The sequence below is a fragment of the Ictalurus punctatus genome, chromosome 10, assembly GCF_001660625.3.
Source record: "Ictalurus punctatus breed USDA103 chromosome 10, Coco_2.0, whole genome shotgun sequence".
NCBI classification, from domain to species: Eukaryota; Metazoa; Chordata; class Actinopteri; order Siluriformes; family Ictaluridae; genus Ictalurus; species Ictalurus punctatus.
The window spans coordinates 26,192,247-26,210,094 of NC_030425.2; the positions used below are offsets into that span (position 1 = coordinate 26,192,247).

At 42.7% G+C, this 17,848-nt stretch overlaps 3 protein-coding genes across 4 annotated transcripts in view; 2 read left to right on the forward strand and 1 right to left on the reverse strand.

Moving 5' to 3' along the window:
* The window catches only part of sos1 (son of sevenless homolog 1 (Drosophila)), a 48,443-nt gene extending 46,839 nt beyond the window's left edge, over nt 1-1,604 (forward strand). For both annotated transcript variants that reach the window (XM_053683266.1, XM_017477838.3), the window contains one exon: nt 157-1,604. In XM_053683266.1, the coding sequence (XP_053539241.1) occupies nt 157-573 (417 nt within the window). In that variant the 3' untranslated portion in view covers nt 574-1,604. The remainder of the gene's footprint in view (nt 1-156) is intronic.
* On the reverse strand, nt 1,327-6,180 carry gemin6 (gem (nuclear organelle) associated protein 6). Its single transcript, XM_017477840.3, has 3 exons — nt 6,044-6,180; nt 5,786-5,944; nt 1,327-4,396 (listed from the first exon to the last, which is right to left on the reverse strand). Exons 2-3 carry the CDS (start codon nt 5,911-5,913, stop codon nt 4,024-4,026), a joined length of 501 nt encoding a protein of 166 aa, XP_017333329.1. The 5' UTR covers nt 5,914-5,944; nt 6,044-6,180; the 3' UTR covers nt 1,327-4,023.
* Nucleotides 6,145-16,202, forward strand: LOC108270876 (serine/arginine-rich splicing factor 7). Its single transcript, XM_017477839.3, has 8 exons — nt 6,145-6,280; nt 8,807-8,987; nt 9,816-9,992; nt 11,873-11,959; nt 12,447-12,524; nt 13,765-13,824; nt 13,940-13,984; nt 15,794-16,202. The coding sequence occupies exons 1-8, from the start codon at nt 6,253-6,255 to the stop codon at nt 15,846-15,848; spliced, it is 711 nt and encodes a 236-aa protein (XP_017333328.1). The 5' UTR covers nt 6,145-6,252; the 3' UTR covers nt 15,849-16,202.
* Nucleotides 16,203-17,848: the final 1,646 nt, after the last annotated feature.

Here is a 17,848-nt window from a genome sequence, read left to right on the forward strand (position 1 = left end):
TCATCTCATCTAACGAGTCTATAACGTTTTTATAGATTAAATCTCTATCCAGACGGGATTAAATTCACACGCGTGTAAAATTTTACGAACGCTGAAATAGTATGCAAACATGGAAAAAAAAAAACGAGTTTTGGTCATCCTAATATCTCTTTTCAGATGATGTCGAAACACATGGACAGTCCCCCGGCCATCCCGCCGAGGCAGCCCACCGGTAAGCTGCACGCGATGCGCTACTCGGTGCCGGACGCTCCCTCCAGCCCGCCCTCGCTGCCTCCCCGCGAGCCCTTGCGCACTCCCGACGTGTTCTCCAGCTCGCCTCTGCTCCTCCAGCCTCCTCCCCAGGGCCGGCGTGCCGAGCCCAGCCACTTTTTTCCCTCGTCCCCGTCACCGTCGCCGCTGGGACCCCGGAAACTCCCGGCCTCTTCTCCGGCGCTGCACCTGCTCGAGTGTGACGGCGCCGCCGGACCCCCGCTGCCCCCCCGGCACAGCACGGCCATCCCTAAACTGCCCCCGAAAACATATAAAAGGGAGCGGGAAGGTCCGCCACTTCTCGAGAACGCCAACCCTTCCTAAAGAGGAAACACTAAAGACTGCAGATGAGAAGTGCGAGATATATACATACAGAATAATGACTTTTTCCACAAAAAAAAAAAAAAAAAAAAAAAAACAGCTGTTGGATGAAATGCCAGTGTTGGAATTTAGAGGAGGGGAAAAGGAAAAAAAAAAAAGACAAACAGGAAATGGAAAATGTGCCCTTAAACCGTTCAGATTGTGTTTTCACTTGGTTTAAGATCAGCCTGCCCTCCTGCAGCAGGTCGTCTCTCTGTATATTTTTGGGTTGTTTTTTTTTTGCTTTGTCTTTTGGTATGTTTGTGTGTGTGGTTTTGTTTTTGTTTTTTGTCCTTGTCTGATTGTTCATTTCATTTTGCAGTTTTTTTGGGGTTTTTTTTTTTTTTTTTTTTTGTATGTTGCTTATTTTCAGCCATGAGCTCATCTGCCTTTCCTCGTTTCCTCCACAGCAGCTGCAGTCAGGACCAGATTAAAAATAATAATAATAATAATAATAATAATAATAAAATACATACGCAAATCATTAACATTAATGCTGGACAGCGAGAGACTATAGAGCAGTTTGAACCAGCTCCTATATAAATCAAATCAACAAAGCACGGTTTCTCCTCTTCACAGACGTCACGTGCCTGCCTCCTCCATGCCGACAGGTAGGACTCGACCCATAGGACTCCTTCTGCCTCAGCCTTTGACGTAACCACACCTCATTACGTTTTAAAAAAAAAAAACAAAAGGGACTGGGAGATGCAAGCTGCGTTCGTGTTTAACCCCCACGGGGAGAGGTCTGCGTGCCAGTAGTCTCAAGTCTCAAGAGTACCACAAGTCAAAGGTACCCTCCCACAACCAAAGAGGTACTTTCATGCATTCAAGAAACACGAAGAAAAAAAAAAAAGAAAAAAAGAAGAAGTGATTGTCCTTTGTGTTAGAACTTTTATTTTCTGAATCATTTGTTTTTGCCAATAAGTATGTAAAGAAGAAAAAAAAAACCGATTGCCTTCTTAAAACAAGGGAATAAAAGTGTTTCTACCACTGTGTGCTGGGAAAGTCAATGCGAGTCACGAGAGAGAATTCGTAAATAAATAAATAACTATAGGTACAAAGAAACCTCTGGAAGAAAATCAGTTGGGAAAAAAAAAAAAGTGTTTTCATAGTGTGAGGAGATCACGAGAACAAATCCGGATGATGCCACAGCCATGGAAGGTCTCTCTCTCTCTCTCTCTCTCTCTCTCTCTCTGTGTGTGTGTGCGCGGAAGAGGGCAGACAACACCGTCCTCCGTTGGTACGGTAGCTGTGGTGTGACGGCAGACAGACGGGTGGCTGGGAATTGTCAGGTGACCAAATTGCATGGAAAATGGGAGAAAAGTGAAATAAAGTGTTTGCGTTTCCCTAGAACACGTCCATATGAGTGATCAGTTCATGAATCTCGTGATGTACACTACGGGTCAAACCTTTAGACACTCATTCTTTATTTTTATTTTCTTCCACATTTTAGAATAATAATAATAAAGTCATCAAAACTCTGGAGTAACACAAAGGGAACGATGGGAATTATGTCGTGATAAAAAAAAAAAAATCCAAAATAAATCTAAATAAATTAGTATTTTAGCGTCTTCAAAGTCGACGCCCTTTTCGCCGAGGATTTCCAGAAATGTATTCTTGGCGTTTTCTCGAGCGATCTCTTGAGGGATTTCCCCGAGATGCTTTTTAAACAGTATTAAAGGAGTTCGCACCGACGCCGGACTCGTATCGGCTGCTTTTCGGAATATTTCGCTCCGAGTCGTCCGTTGTTCGTTTTCTAATGAAAGACATGAATACGTCGGCACGATTATATTTTTGTCTACGACACCGATTTCAAACGTTTAATCGCACGCCTTCAGATCAGAGGTACTTTAAGACCGTGAGAAACATTTCACTCGGGTGTCCACAAACTTTTGACCGGTAGTGTGTGTGTGCAGTAACGTTCTGATTGATGCTTTATCCAGTGTGTGTATGTGATGATGTTATGTTTAGGGACGGGTGCTACAGTGGGTCTGTGCATCAGAAAGTGATGAGAAACATCATCTCCCAACGCAACTGTTTACAGGAATGCAACGAAAGCACTGAGAACGACGCCGCGGCCGAGGCTGTGTAGGAGAGGGGGACGCCGCGGCCGAGGCTGTGTAGGAGAGAAATTGAATGAGGTTTGATGGTGAAACTGTTGAGCACGTAAATCTTTCACACACTTTTGTACATTTATCTTCTACACTAGACGATTTTGCATTCGCGAGTTATTTTGTTATTGTTGCGGCCAAAAATGCTTGATTTTGCTCCACCTTTTTATTCTTCAAAATTTTTACGATGCGACTTGCGTACGGGCGTGTCCAAAGTGTCCGTAGTGTGTGAGTGTGTGTGTGAGTGTGCCCTGCGATGGACTGGCACCCTGTCCAGGGTGTACCCCGCCTTGTGCCCGATCCTCCCTGGGATTGGCTCCAGGTTTCCCCGTGACCCTGAAGAAGGAGTAAGCGGTAGAAGATGGATGGATGGACTTACGTACGTGTTTGTGCTTCTTTTTTTTGTCTTGTGGAAAACTACTCGAATTGGCGAAATCGCAATCGCACGCCATTGTTTTGCACGCTCATTCGCAGTGACGTTTGCCGGTAAATGAGACGACCTCTACTCGTGTGCGTAGACACGTGAATCGAAAACGGCTTTGACCAAACACGTGTCGCGATGACGTCACGTGACGTGTCTCAGCCCAGGTCTGCGAAAAGTCTGCGGTGATTTTGCAAAAAAAGCTCCTCCGAATACTCCTCCGCCGTTTGCTTGATTTCACGTTCATTTCTGCGAACGCAAAAAATCACGAAATCCTGGAGGGACTGGGTCCGACGCCGGTCGGAAACTGATGGGAAAGGATTTATTAACGTGGAGCTGCTGGGCGTGGTCTCTTCCAGGCTGACCCCGCCCCCATTCACAGATATCACTGAATGGTTTGATGAGGATGTAAATGTGATAGAAATGGTATGCTACGGCCTTCACGCTCCCCAGAACACTCGGATGGAAAATAAATTCTATTATTCCTCATACTATTGAACAAATAATTTGATTTGTCATGAGATAACTTGTTCTGAGTGAACAGGTAGTCTGATTTGTTCTGGATTGCTTTATTTCAAGTCGGGAATATGAAACGACAAAATGAGGTTTTTCTGTTCTAACTATATTTTCATGAAAACCAAATTTCTTGCTTAAACACTCCTGTGAACGATTTGTTCGTATCCAGGTTGATAAACAAGGCCCAATGCGTGCTTCGGCATTAAGGATGTACGTAGAAGTAAAAGAAGAAAAAAAAAAAAAGCTCAACATCCTGTCAGTGCCACAAGTGCTTTAATCAAAGTCCAGTGGATTCTAAATCTCCCTCAATAGAAAGAGAACTTCATGAACTCTCACAGAGAGGACGCGATGTGACGAGCCGAACGCTCACTGCTGGTTCTCTCGTCCCGGCTTGCTTTCCACGAGACTCTGCACTCGGGCCAGAATGATCTCGTTGCTGCTGCTGCACTGCTCGGGTCCGTACGGCGCGCTGACGGTGAGCACGTTGGCCACGCGCAGGACGTCGCCCTCATCCGTAACGGGAACGAGGTTCTTCTCCAGCCATGCTCGCAGGTCCTCCTTGCGTTCCTCGAGCTCCTCGGTGCTGAAGTCCTGACTGGCAGCAGGTATAAAGAGAGACCTCATCTTCCTCTCTGTATCTTCATCTCCTGCCCTGAGAAGCTGCACGTCTCTCACCGCGTGACCCAAGACGACCCTCACGGAGGCGCTTCTTTTCTCCTCGAAGGTCACAAGGACGAGGCTTGAAGGGGGGGGGGGATTAAAAAGATCTTGTCTGGATTCTATAACAGACTGTGCGATAAAGTGATAAACAGGAGCTTTATTGTGTGTCAGGTTATACGATAAAGATCCTCTAAAAGATAGACACGGGATTAAAGAAAATGATTTTATCTGTGATCGTCGCAGCCAAAATTTGCGACGCAATTACTTCGGCATCTCGGCCCAGATCTGCGTAATTTCTAAAAATCGCAAGCTCCACCAAACACTGCGCCGTTTTCTTGATTTTGCGCTCATTTCTGCAATCACGAGATCCTGAAGGGACAGAATTACCGTGATCCAGGCTCGTGTAAATAGAAATAATCTTAATAAGTGAGTCTGAGGTAATAATTATCTGTCTGTTAGCATGTCTCGCTTATGTTTCCCCGTTGATACTGCCGTATCTGTAGCTGTCCCATAAGTTTCACGTCATCCTATACCGTTTGTAACTATGCGGCCATTTTGATTTAAATATTCGATTTAAGTTCTTTAAAAAATATATCCCTAAACTATAGCTATCCCTAAACATCCTTTAAACTAATTAACCTCGGGTGACAATTTACCTGCATGTCCTTTAGCAGCAGGATGGGTGTTGAGATCTCTCCTGGAAGATCTTTGCTGTTTGGTAGTATTGTCGATTTTTTGTCAATTAAAAGTTGTACTCGTATTAAAATTTGATTAATCACTATATCTATAGAGTCGTCTTACCATAACGAACGTTCAGCTGAGTGATGTCATACCCTTAAGATTAACGGCAGCCTCCCATAAACCTACGCCTTTCTTCAGATAATATCGGAGTCTCAATGCCTAAACATCACAAACCGGTATATTTACTTTTTAAACACACTATTTTAAACACCGTGCCGCTCAGTGCTCATGAGATGTTTAAATGCTTAATGAAGGGAATCAAAATGGCAGACAGAAACGTACATGTTTTTGTGACGTCACGTAAAAACAATCCATGGGTGGCTTTTTTGACGAGCGTCGTTGTTAAAAACTACGTCGACTCACAGCGACTATTTCCACATACGATTTTTCAATAAGACATGACTGAAAAATTTTTAAATATAGCGTTCGCTTATTTTTATTTTTTAGGAGCGATCAACAAAATCTGACCTTCATCCTTAAAGTTGGAGATTGTTGATTTTTTCCCCTCCTATTAAACACCATGGTTAACCGCAAGCCACGCCCTCTTGTGACGCGAGCACGGGACACAAACACTAACTTCTCACAAGAATAACAAAAATACACCACCGGCTATCAAACTGTCACCTGAAACACTACATACATCACAAACATTCCAAAATAATTAAAACTAATGTGTTTCTGGTTGGATTTCTCCTTTAATGTGTGTATCAGTGTGCATGGGAATTACCTGGAAGAAACCGGATCCACAGTGAACACAAAGCCTTCATACTGCTGTTGATCCTGCGCGGTCACTTTTACCTCCTGGTTCACAAATTTAAACCATTCCTGCGGCAACATATTGCACCATTCACCCATTTCCGCTGGTTAAATAAATAACAATGAATACCTGTGAATAATAACGAGCAAAAAAACTTTCTTTTACTTCATGAGATATGAAAGATAGGCCGATGGGAACCAATATCACCGCTTTTGCGCTCGAACTTACCGGATACTAAACACGTTCGAGCAGTGCATTGTCGGATATCGAGTTTTTAAAATGCTACTTCCCGTAATTTACCCGTATGTGAGAACTACAAAGAACGACGGCACGGACACTTTTAAATGTGACACGCATTTTTCTTTCTTTTTTTGGTTCCGTTCCCAGCTGTCAGTCTGTGACGAGCTTTCCAGAACAGTGTGTTTAGGTTCTGTGAGATGTCCAGATACGGTCGGCACGGAGGAGGTAAGCTAGGTGTAAATATAAAAAATAGCGTATTTATTGAAAAATTTACAAATAAATAAATAAATAAAGATTAACGGTATCCGGGTAGCATCATAACGCGCGCGCGCGCGTGCGTGTGTGTCTTTGTTCGCGCCTCTTCAGCGGCTGTAATGGCCGACCTCTGCGCGTGCACGGCTTGCTTCGAACGCGAGGGTTGCTATGTTAAGCTAAGCTAGCTAAACTAGCTAACGCGACAATTCTTCTTCTTTTTGTACACAACCACTCGCACCGTTTGGGTTTAATCTGTTATAATATCCTTCTAAATGTTTTTATGTACAATTCCCAAGTGTATGCCGTAAATAGAATTAGGAATTAGCCCTTGTCCAGAACGGCAAAGCGAATAATGTTTATGAAGAATTCCATTAAAAATACAGGTCCGCCATTTTGGATACAACCTGTATGGCTTAGTTTGGCTAAGTTTGCTTATACTTTACAAAAAAAACCTTTTTATTTTATTTTGTTTGCAATATGCAAGAAAGTATTTTACATTCAACATATGAACCTTTTTGAATTCAACTCATTTACTGAAATATTTATTTTTCTTTGCCTTTATGTTTATGCACCTTTGCATCAGTGGACACTGTAGATTTGTACCCAAGAGCTGCTGCTGCTGCTGCTGTAATCCTAATGACTGCTCATCCCAGGACTCTTTATTTTCACAATCTGCTCATACTGAACATCCTTTCTGACGCACTTAATACAGTTTCTCTTTCCTCTTCTTCACCTGTATACTCTAATGATTTATAATCCCACAATTTGTCTCATAGACTACATTTACATGGACGACAATAATCTAATTCTTAACCTTATTCTGAATAAGACAATATCCCTTTCATGTTCTAGAACATAGATGGATCAACGCCACACCGTCCGACATTCCCTCCAGAATTTCACGTATCGACATACAGTTGGTCTTCGTTATGGAACCGTATACACTTTTTGGTGTTTCATTTTTAATTTTTTACGAAAGCTTCAAGTGCAGTTAATTATTTGTGATGCTGTACGTGCAAATAGACGACGTTTCAAGCCGTGAGGTTTTTTCCTCATTACCGTCACCATCTCAGATCTACACCCACCTGTAAACCTGCTTTGTGACGACGTCTAGTCACTGAAGCCACTATACGAACAGGAAACTGTTCAAACTGTCTGAACAGAGTTTCAGAACGTATCTATGACAACCACGACAATCTCCTCTGTTATTACATTGCAGTTATATCGTTTTGGGTTTCTAGTTTAACCTGACCGGTCTGCACCGGTCTAATGCAAGGAAAGGGCGGTGGCTAAACATTTTTTGGTTTCAAGTTTCTGATCCGAAGCTCAGGGGTTCAAGCCCCAGCACAGCCAAGCTGCTACTATTGGTTTCTTGAGCAAGGCCCAGGGTGCTGTATCATGGCTGACCCTGCGCTCTGACCCCTCAGGCTTCCTAACAACCTGGAGTATGCGGGGGGGGAAAAGAATTGAACTGTTCTGTAATGTATATGTGACAAATAAAGGCTTCTTCTTTAAAGGTTGGGGGGCTGTGATTATTTATTCATCGCCAAACAGGTGAGTACTGTGTGCAATCTTTGGCCAACATCACCTCACATCCCAGCAGCTTAAATAGATCAGTCACACTTTGGTCTCTGTGGCTTCTCTGTAAAACAGGAGGGGGAAAAATATTAGTTTACTTACAATTACACAAACCTATGGAACCAGAAAACACATGTTCTCCAGTCAGTCATGTCACACTTGGTAAGCGCTTCTCGTTTGCATAAAGTTCAGCTCGCCCCGCCGATTATGTTGTTAGAGGTGGCGTAGCGTAATGTCGTGAAAATGAACAGATCTCGTAGACAATGGACGACTTCCAGATGCTCCTGGTGTGAACGCAAGGAGATGATGGACCACTAACATCCAACCAATCAGGACTCCTCAGGGTACATTTGTGTTTATTGCATAAAATTTGCAAAGAAATGCAAGTTGGTTTCAAGGAGGAAATGTCAGTAAAGGTCAAATATAACCGTGGAGGGTTGGTTTGTTTTTATTACTTTTTTCTAATGGGGATTGTACCAGTTCTTTCAGCTCGGCTTTTGTATGTACATGGCATTTAGTTCTTGCACTGCAAAAGCTCAGTTTCAGCACAGGGTGAGCCCTGAAGCAAAATTTAATTGAGCATGTGACTTTTTGGTTTAGGCATGATGGCTACAACCTCTGCAACGTAAAATAGGAGAGCACATGATGTATATTAGATTACTTGGGCATGGCTCAACATCAGCATGCAGCTGGCAGTCATGCAGAATGATCAGATTTACAGGGAGGAACATCTGCAAGGACCACGATTCAGTCCCAGTCTCTGGAGTGATTTTTTTGTTTTTTTTTTAAATAAGTACTATTAATTGTAAATGAACTGTGTTCATGTTTTGATCTTTCTCAGTCAGATTTACTGGACCTAGACTAGGCTTAGAGGTAAGAACGATCTGATCTACAGCATCTGTATTTATTCTTTTGTAGAGACTAAAGTTTACGTGGGGAACCTGGGCACTGGTGCAGGGAAAGGCGAACTCGAGCGGGCTTTCGGTTATTACGGGCCTTTGAGAACTGTGTGGATCGCCAGAAACCCTCCAGGATTTGCCTTCGTGGAGTTTGATGATCCCAGAGACGCTGAGGATGCCGTCCGTGGCCTCGATGGCAAGTAAGTCGGGAATTGCGCACGCATCACTTTAGTCGGCTGATACTATGACGGAAGAAAGGTCTTCTATAGTACATGGGGTAAATTTTATGTATTTTTTTCTTCATGATTAATCATAGCAATTATTTCTGAAACCGAATGCCAGCTGATTATTCAGCTGTTTTTAAGTGTCATTAAGCAGTCCCTGCAGGATTTCATTTTTTTTGGCGATTGCAGAAATGAACTCAAAATCGAGCAAAACCGAACAATATTCGGAGGAGCTTGCAATTTTTCAACATTACCGCCGGTTTTCCGCAGATTCGGGCCAAGACTCGTCACGTGACATCATTTTCCAACGAACATCACTGAGAAAGACCGTGCAAAGCAATTACGTGCAATTCAAGTTGTTCTGCAACAAAAAAAGTTGCATCGTAAATAATTTTTTTTTGGGGGGGGGTGCATCCACAGCAAAATTGAGCATTTTGGGCCACAACAATCACAAAAAAAACTCGGACTGATTATTTGACAGTCACTAGTCTGTGATTAACCATCAACTAACAAGCCTAATATCAAAAGTAGAAAAAGAATGCCTTTTTTTGTCAGCAGGGCTTTAGTGAAAAAGGTCTGCACCCCCCCCCCCCCCCCCCCCCCCGCATCCCTCAGTTGGATTAAACCAAATCATTAGGTACAATAAATGTAACATATTCCACGTTTCCTAATCATTAACGTTAGCCTGGTAAACTTGAACGACGTAATCGTGGATATTGAAAGAATTGCTCAATAACAATATAATAAATGTTTTATGAAGGTGCACCGATCTACTGTTGCACGTTCGTCACGTTTCTGTTTCAGAGTGATCTGTGGAACCCGTGTGCGTGTAGAGTTATCGACAGGAATGCCGCGCCGCTCCCGTTACGACCGCCCGCCCACTCGGCGCCCCTTCGACCCTAACGACCGTTGCTATGAGTGCGGTGAGAAGGGGCATTACGCGTACGACTGTCACCGCTACAGCCGCCGCAGACGGAGCAGGTAAACAAGAGCCAGAACCACCACCAATTCAACACCTGCACACGTTAACGAATACTCAATAAAGTAACGTAGAACGTGTTTTAATAATATTCAGAAAGACTGGTTAATGCAGATTTTCTACATGATGGCATGTTTGCGTAAATATAAATACAGTCTCAGATGTTCTCCGCACTGTGTTTCTCTGGAGCTAGACGCTCACACAGGACTATCTACATGTCTCTTTATTGTTTAAAATTCTGATGTTCTCCTTGTTTGGTTCCTGTATATACATATAGTGGTCGACCGATTTGTTTTAAAAAGGGTTGACGTTTACAGGTTAATGAGGATATTTCGAGATTAACGAGGCAGATGGCATGTAGCCAGTAATTGATTTGAATTAAATATGTTTTAAGACACGAGAATGACACTATTAAAAATGCTAATAATTGTATAGCTCTATTAAACATGGAGCAATTTTAGACCTATCCTACAAACGTCCCATGATCATAAGCACATAAAATTTTATCATTAAGTTTGTTGACTTACTAGTTTGGAGTTGACATTCTTTTCTTTTTTTTTCTTTTTTTTGGAGGGCTTGGAAATCCAGTCATCTATAGGGATGGGTGTTTTAAAAACAAACCCCAAACTAACATATTTCCTGTCAACATTTTCTGTCTAAAAAAATAATAATAATAAAAAGCATAATTCAGTGAAAAAAAATCTAAACTACAAAGATGCTGTGACATCATCACGATGGCCAACCAATCAGGAGCTGACTTCCTAAAAAGCCCAGTGTATATAAGCCAATGTATCAGTCAACCACTATATACATATACAGCTATATAAATGTTGTTTGTTTTACTTTCAAGGTTTATATAATGCTCAAATGTTGTGTGCGATTTTATTTAATGACTCACCTGGTCAAAACCTTTCAGGTTTCATCGTTTGGTTCAGAGTGTCACGACCCTTTACGATTTCATGAATCTTCTAGCAAATGCCACACTTACGGTCACCTGCTTTGGCCAGGGCGTGGCCAGCCAGACCCTCTCTAAGTCTCCTGCCAGTTCTACCTGCAGCTAATCGTTTCATTCGGGGCACATAAGCGTGTTGTGTGTGTGTGTGAGCGCGTGTGTGTGTGTGTGTGCCCCACACCCTCCTCCAAACCCAACTGATCGGCAAATCCGAGCCAATTTGACAATCGATTCGGGCCCACGCTTTTGCTAACGAGAGCATCGAGACCTCGGCAGACAAAGCACTTCGCACACTTCTATCAAGTCTCAATCAAGCGATTTGGCTGTCAGTGCGATCATCGTTAGAAAGCGAAGAAAACGACTAGATGCAGAGGTCGACTGATGATAGATACTTCTAGATCGCCTAGATCTGCTAGACCTCGGTTCCAAAGAGGGTCGACCTGCAAACTTGCAAGGTTTATTTTAAGTACCAATTAATGTGTCTTTCTCTCTCTTCTTTTTATTTATTTATTTATATTTCCTTTGCCTGAAATTAGTCAAACGTAATGTGTAGTGTCAAGCTGTCTTCACTGTTTTTTTTTGTTTTGTTTTGTTTTTTTTTGGGTTAAGCTTGAGAAAGACCTACTTTATGCAGGGATCCTGTAAGTAAAAAAAATAAATAAAAAAGTTGACTGCTGTAAGTAATATAGTGCTAAAGTGAAAAGTACTGTACTTTTTCCGTAAGGTAAGGTAAGGCCAGTGGCAGAGGTGCAGAATGCTGTAAGCAGATGTAGGAAGAGGTCCAGGGACAGTCTCAGAGACAGAAATAATGTCTGTATGTCTTACTCACTGTTCCTATGTGGAGGCAGTACTTAGTGTTTTTCTCTGTTTTCGTTGCATCCTTTCGTCCATGCCTCCGTCTCTGTGCGCCCACTCGAACGGATCGGGCAGGTCTCGTTCACGTTCACGCTCGCGCTCGCGCTCTCGCGGAAGGAGGTATTCGCGGTCCCGCTCTCGCAGCCGCAGCCGAGGCAGGAGGTGAGTGTACACGTGTGCGGGTTGTAATCGTAGAAAGATGATATAAATACATATTGCGATATCATCGTCATCATGCATTCTTTTATAGGAGCTTTATAGACAACATGGTGTGTTATATCATTGCAGAGTAAAAAGATCATTGCAGACATTTTTATAAAAATAAAAATGGGGGGGGGGGGGGGCTGACCAGGATTCTCCCTCTTTCATTTATTAAAAGTTGGTAGTGGTGAGCAGCTGCTGCAAGACAAAATATAAAGCAAGGCCTAATGCAAAAACTAGGCATCTAGAATTATTGTGACTGGTTATTTATTTATTTATTTAAAAAAAAAAATCTCTCTCTCTCTCTCTGAAATGATGAATATTATAGTTCGTTACAACACTTTTTAAACCTTAAGCATCTTTTTAATGATGTACCTTTCTCATATTGTTGATTTGTTAGTGTTCTATACACGTTTTAAAAGTGTATGCTTTGCTTGCTGTGCTCCAGGTCGAGGTCCTTCTCTCCTCGCCGCTCTCGCTCCGGCTCTCCGCGGAGGTCCAGGTCTGGCACACCCAGAAGGTCCAGGTGGGTCTCGGGCTGCGTCCGAAATGGCGTACTAACCTACTACTCCGGGGGTTTGGGGGTATACTCTGAATACTCAGTGGGCGAGAAATATCCGGATGTTCTGTTTGTACGACCGTTAGGACACTACGCGAGTCAGTGTCATAACGCCATAATGGACTGGTGCGGACCAGCTCGCACGTCGACTCTTTTAAACCTGGGTTAAACGGAACTCATTTAACAATACCCGAATAAATTGTTAACTCGTTGAAGGTTTAAATATGAAAACACAGTGTCGTCACAGCGTTTGAAACCCTTTTTGTGAACTCCGTCACGCCTTAGCTGTTCAATCTAACGGCAACGAATTTACCTCCGCCTCTTAACCCCGCCCACGTTAAACTGCTAATTCGGTTAACTTTCCTGATCCGCATTTTGCAGTTAGGTTAGTGCGCTTGCTTTAATCTTGTGGTCCCTTTAAGATTGTCGTGTTTATGATGATGTCGAAGGTCACATGACGATGCCGACATGGCGGATGTAGCATATCCGGGATTGTAGTCATAATACACAAGCATACTGATTAGTACGTACGGTTTCAACAGCCGTGCAGTAGACCAGACAAGCTTAGTCAAAACATTCCACCGTCGTCGTGATTGTTGTCATGAACTGCGTCTCAAATCGAACACGTTCATTTAATGGCCTTACGTTAACAGTATTTAAAACTGATCGTTTGGTAGATTTGAAGACCATCTGAAAGGTTTTTAAAATTCAAACACAAAACGTCGTTTTAATACTCCATAACGGTCCGGAATAGTGCACAAGTGTACGATCTGAGACACCAGGCTGGTTTGCTCACTGTGTCGCGGGTGTAGTCTCGCGTGGTGCTATACTGCCCCCGTTATTTGTGTTAGTATTGCACTATACAAACACGTTGCGTTAATTTCCGAGAGCGTGCACAAGCGACGCTCCGAATGACCGTGGGATCCGTGCGGCAGTCATCTCACGTACGTGTAGTTACACTTTTCTTTTTTTTTTCTTTTTTTTTTTAAACCCCCATTTTAGTACTCCAACCTTATATAAAGCAAATGAAGGGTTTTATGGCTCCATCTTTAAGATGTGATGTACTGGAGAATAAACAGTGCTCTTTAAACAGTTTCAGCAACATCAGCATGATCCTGATTGCTCAGAGGGACTTTAAACCATCTCATGAATGACTGATTTCATTTTCTCTTCTTTTTTTTTCTTTTTTTTTTTTTCTGGTTTCAAGGTCTAGATCACGATCACGGTCCAGATCTCGCTCTCGCTCTGCCTCTCGTCCGAGGAGCAGGTACAATATAGCAACAAATGAAACCGTCCCTAAAATTATATTGTTTAGATGATTTAGACGATGATTGCTTTGTGTAATTCATTGGGGTGTTTTTTTGTGTGATTCTTAAATGTAGATTAGGCTCTGTTGGGAGATCCAGGTCTGGCTCTGCAGCTAGGAGGTAATCATACACACACACACACACACACCCACATACACTAACGACGATGGGAAAGAGCTGATTTTAGACACTTAAACTTGGTGTGTATGTATATACAGTATCTCACAAAAGTGAGTACACCCCTCACATTTTTGTAAATATTTGATATGTTTTTCATGTGACAGCACTGAAGAAATGACACTTTGCTACAATGTAAAGTAGTGAGTGTACAGCTTGTGTAACAGTGTAAATTTGCTGTCCTCTCAAAATAACTCAACACACAGCCATTACTGTCTAAACCGCCGGCAACAAAAGTGAGTACACCCCTAAGTGAAAATGTCCAAATTGGGCCCAATTAGCCTTTTTCCCTCCCTGGTGTCATGTGACTTGTTAGTGTTACAACGTCGCAGGTGTGTTAAATTTGGTGTCATCGCTCTCACACTCCCTCATACTGGTCACTGGAAGTTCAACATGGCACCTCATGGCAAAGAACTCTCTGAGGATCTGAAAAAAAAGAAAAGAATTGCTGCTCTACATAAAGATGGCCTAGACTATAAGAAGATTGCCAAGACCCCGGAACTGAGCTGCAGCACGGTGGCCAAGACCATACAGCGGTTTAACAGGACAGGTTCCACTGATATGTACATCTATGATGTGTTAAACGACTCCGAAAACATTATCTACCTTTCATTTGAACCCACCCATTTTTCTAAGTGATCAGAATTATTGGAACATGTGACTGACAGGTGTTTCTTGCTGCTCAGGTGTGCCCTGTAAGATTGATTTGATTGTTTAAACAATTAATAGCTCCGAATATCTACTCTTGGTTTGAGTTCTGGGTTTTGCGTGTGAAGACGGCATGTGTTGTTAAAAAGGATAAACCAACAGAATGTGTTATTTACGCCGAGACTATCGATTCCGAAACTTAAAAATTGGGTGGCCTGCTACCAAAAGTGAAGTCTTCGGAGTTGTTAAGCACGTCATAGATTCAAATATCAGGAAATGAAAGCTGAAATTCCGATCTGTCGTCTCGTATCCATTTTTAATCTCAAACCCAAACGTCTTCGCCTATAGTATAGCGGAGAAAAAAGGAATTGGCCTTGCTGTTCCAATACATTCGGAGGGGACTGTATAGGTTTCAATATCGGACGATTTTAAAAACCAGTTAAGGTTGTAGAACATCAGCGAAGGTAGTCCCTGTTATCACGAACATCATAGCAGGGCTAAACGCTCGTTCCCCTCACTATCAAGGAGTTAATCATAAAAAATGCAGCTTGTTACTGCGCAACAGTAAAGCGCTATGTTTATTATTAGATGTATTATCAGGTTTTAGATCACGGGGAGCATCCGCTATACAAGTCCATACGAACGAGCTATAGAGAAACGATAACGTATTAGAACGAGCTTATTCATTATTAATATATAACCGTCATTCACAGCTGCACTACTGTTAGAGCTGCTGTTACAGAACTTTCATCAGCACCGATCAGATGTTGAGCACGATATACGCTGTGGTAGAAGATTGAAATATTCGTCATATAATGAGAATGTGTCTAATGCATGGCACAAATTTATTTATGAGTATCAGGCGGTCCCTGTTAGAGGGGTAATGAAAAGACACTAAAGCCAGGTGAGTAATTTCACAGTAAACTGAAGGAACGTTTTTGTTTTAATCCCAGCCTTTGTAAAGGTTGGGCTCCTTCTTCACTTAAAAGTTGGGTTTAGAGTTGATTGTCATGGTTAGATGTTTGGTTTTCTTCAGTCTTGTACACGCACCCTAAATCATACGGACCGTTTTTGTAAGTCTTATCTCGTTTTTTCTCGTTACAGTCGCTCTCCTTCTCAAAGCCCCGGCAGAAGCAAGAGCCCAGACCGAGACGACTGAGGATCCTTCAGCGATCTTTTTGTTCTGTGTTGTGTGTTTTTGTTTTTTTTCTTTCTTATCTTTCTCTCTATATTTGTTTGTTTGCATCTCTGTTTGAAATTGAAGATTGCTCTTACCCCCCCCAACCAACCCCCCCATATCTTGTTTACGTGACCAACATGGTTGCATTATATTCCGTAGGTCCGATATTAGGGATGACCTTTTGTGCGGTGTTTGTTTATAGAAGTAAGAAATCATTGTGTATTTCTTATTGAACACAGTAGATGCTGTTTACAGTACAAATAGGTTTGGATTGCCTTTTTATTTTATTTAATTTAAATATGCTTAGTAAATTGAGTTCACATTTCACAAAAATGCACCCTGGTTCATTATTTTCAACGCATCGATCTGATTCCTGCCCGTAGGTGGCGCCGTGGTTTCGACTTTAACACCAAATCACGTGAAATCTCTCCGTGGGTCGATGCAGCTGTTCTGTTGTTCGCCTACACAAATACCCACGAATATCTGGTTTTTATGGACCATCTCCATGAGGTCAGGACTGCATAAGGGATTGTATTGATTTTTGTTTACACAACTCGTATATCATTAACAAAATTGTATCACAAATGTAAGGTTAAGGAAGCGAGGAAATGAAAAGACGTCGGTTTTCACTCTTTAAACGTGTCACAAGTTGCAGGTGAAGAGAGTGAAGCTAGGTGGAGTGTGTATGTGTATATATCTTTATTTGATCTTGATTGTGTGAACTGCATTCGCAAGTGGAGCATCTGTCAACCTGTGGTGTGTGGCACAACATCTGTTTAAAGAGACCCCTGAGAGTTTTTCTTTCTTTCTCACCTCCACCCCATTGCCGCTCAGTCAGCATAAGAAGAAAAGGGTGAGCCAATGCATCTGTTAGGTTTTTTTTTTTCTTTCCTTTTTTAATCTCCATCATGATGCTAAGCCACAGAGACAGCCTGCGTTCTTTTAATAGCCCCATTAGCTGAAGGCAAAATGTCAGCCACCTAATGTGATCCGAGCCGTGCGCGGATCAGAGCTGATGCGACTCTGATGGAGTAACAGCAGGGCGGATATGGCCTTCCGAGGCACACGAGCGTGGAAACGATTATGAGGGACATTTATTTAACGAATCAGGGTCATTCATTCATTCATTTAGTGCCATTATAGCGACTGTATATCCGGTCATCACATTAAAGGCTTGTTTACAGAGCTAATGGGGGTTTGATCTTCTGACTGGTAATACTCGGAACTAGGGCTGGGCAGTGTAACTAGTATATTATAGCAATATCGCGATACAGATACATACACAGATCTGCCATAACATTATAACCACCTGCATAATATTGTGTAGCCCCCCCCCCCCCCCCCCCCCCCCCCTTTGGGACTCGACAAGACCTCTGAAGGTGTGCTGTGGTATCTGGCACCGAGATGTTAACAGCAGGTCCTTTAAGTCCTGTAAGTTGCAATGTGGGGGCTCCATGGATTGGACTTGTTTGTCCGGCACGTCCCACAGATGCTCGATTGGATGGAGATCTGGGGAATTTGGAGGCCGACTCAACACCTTGAACTCTTTGTCATGTTCCTCAAACCATTCCTGAACAATATTTGCAGTGTCTCGGGGCCTCAGTGAAAGAGACCGCTGACATTAGGGAATACTGTTGCCATGAAGGTGTGTACTCGGTCTGCAACAATGTTTAGGTAGATGGTACGTGTCAATGTAACATCCACATGAATGCCAGGACCTAAAGTTTCCCAGCAGAACATTACATAGAGCATCACACTGCCTCCGCCGACTTGCCTTCTTCCCATAGTGCATCCTGGTTCCATCTCTTCCCCAGGTAAGCGACACACGCACCCAGTCCACACGGAGTAAAAGAAAACGTGATTCATCAGACCAGGCCATCTTTTTCCATTGCTCCATGGTCCAGTTGTAATGCTCACGTACCCAATATAGGTGCTTTCGGAGGTGGACAGGAGTCAGCATGGGCGCTCTGACCGGTCTG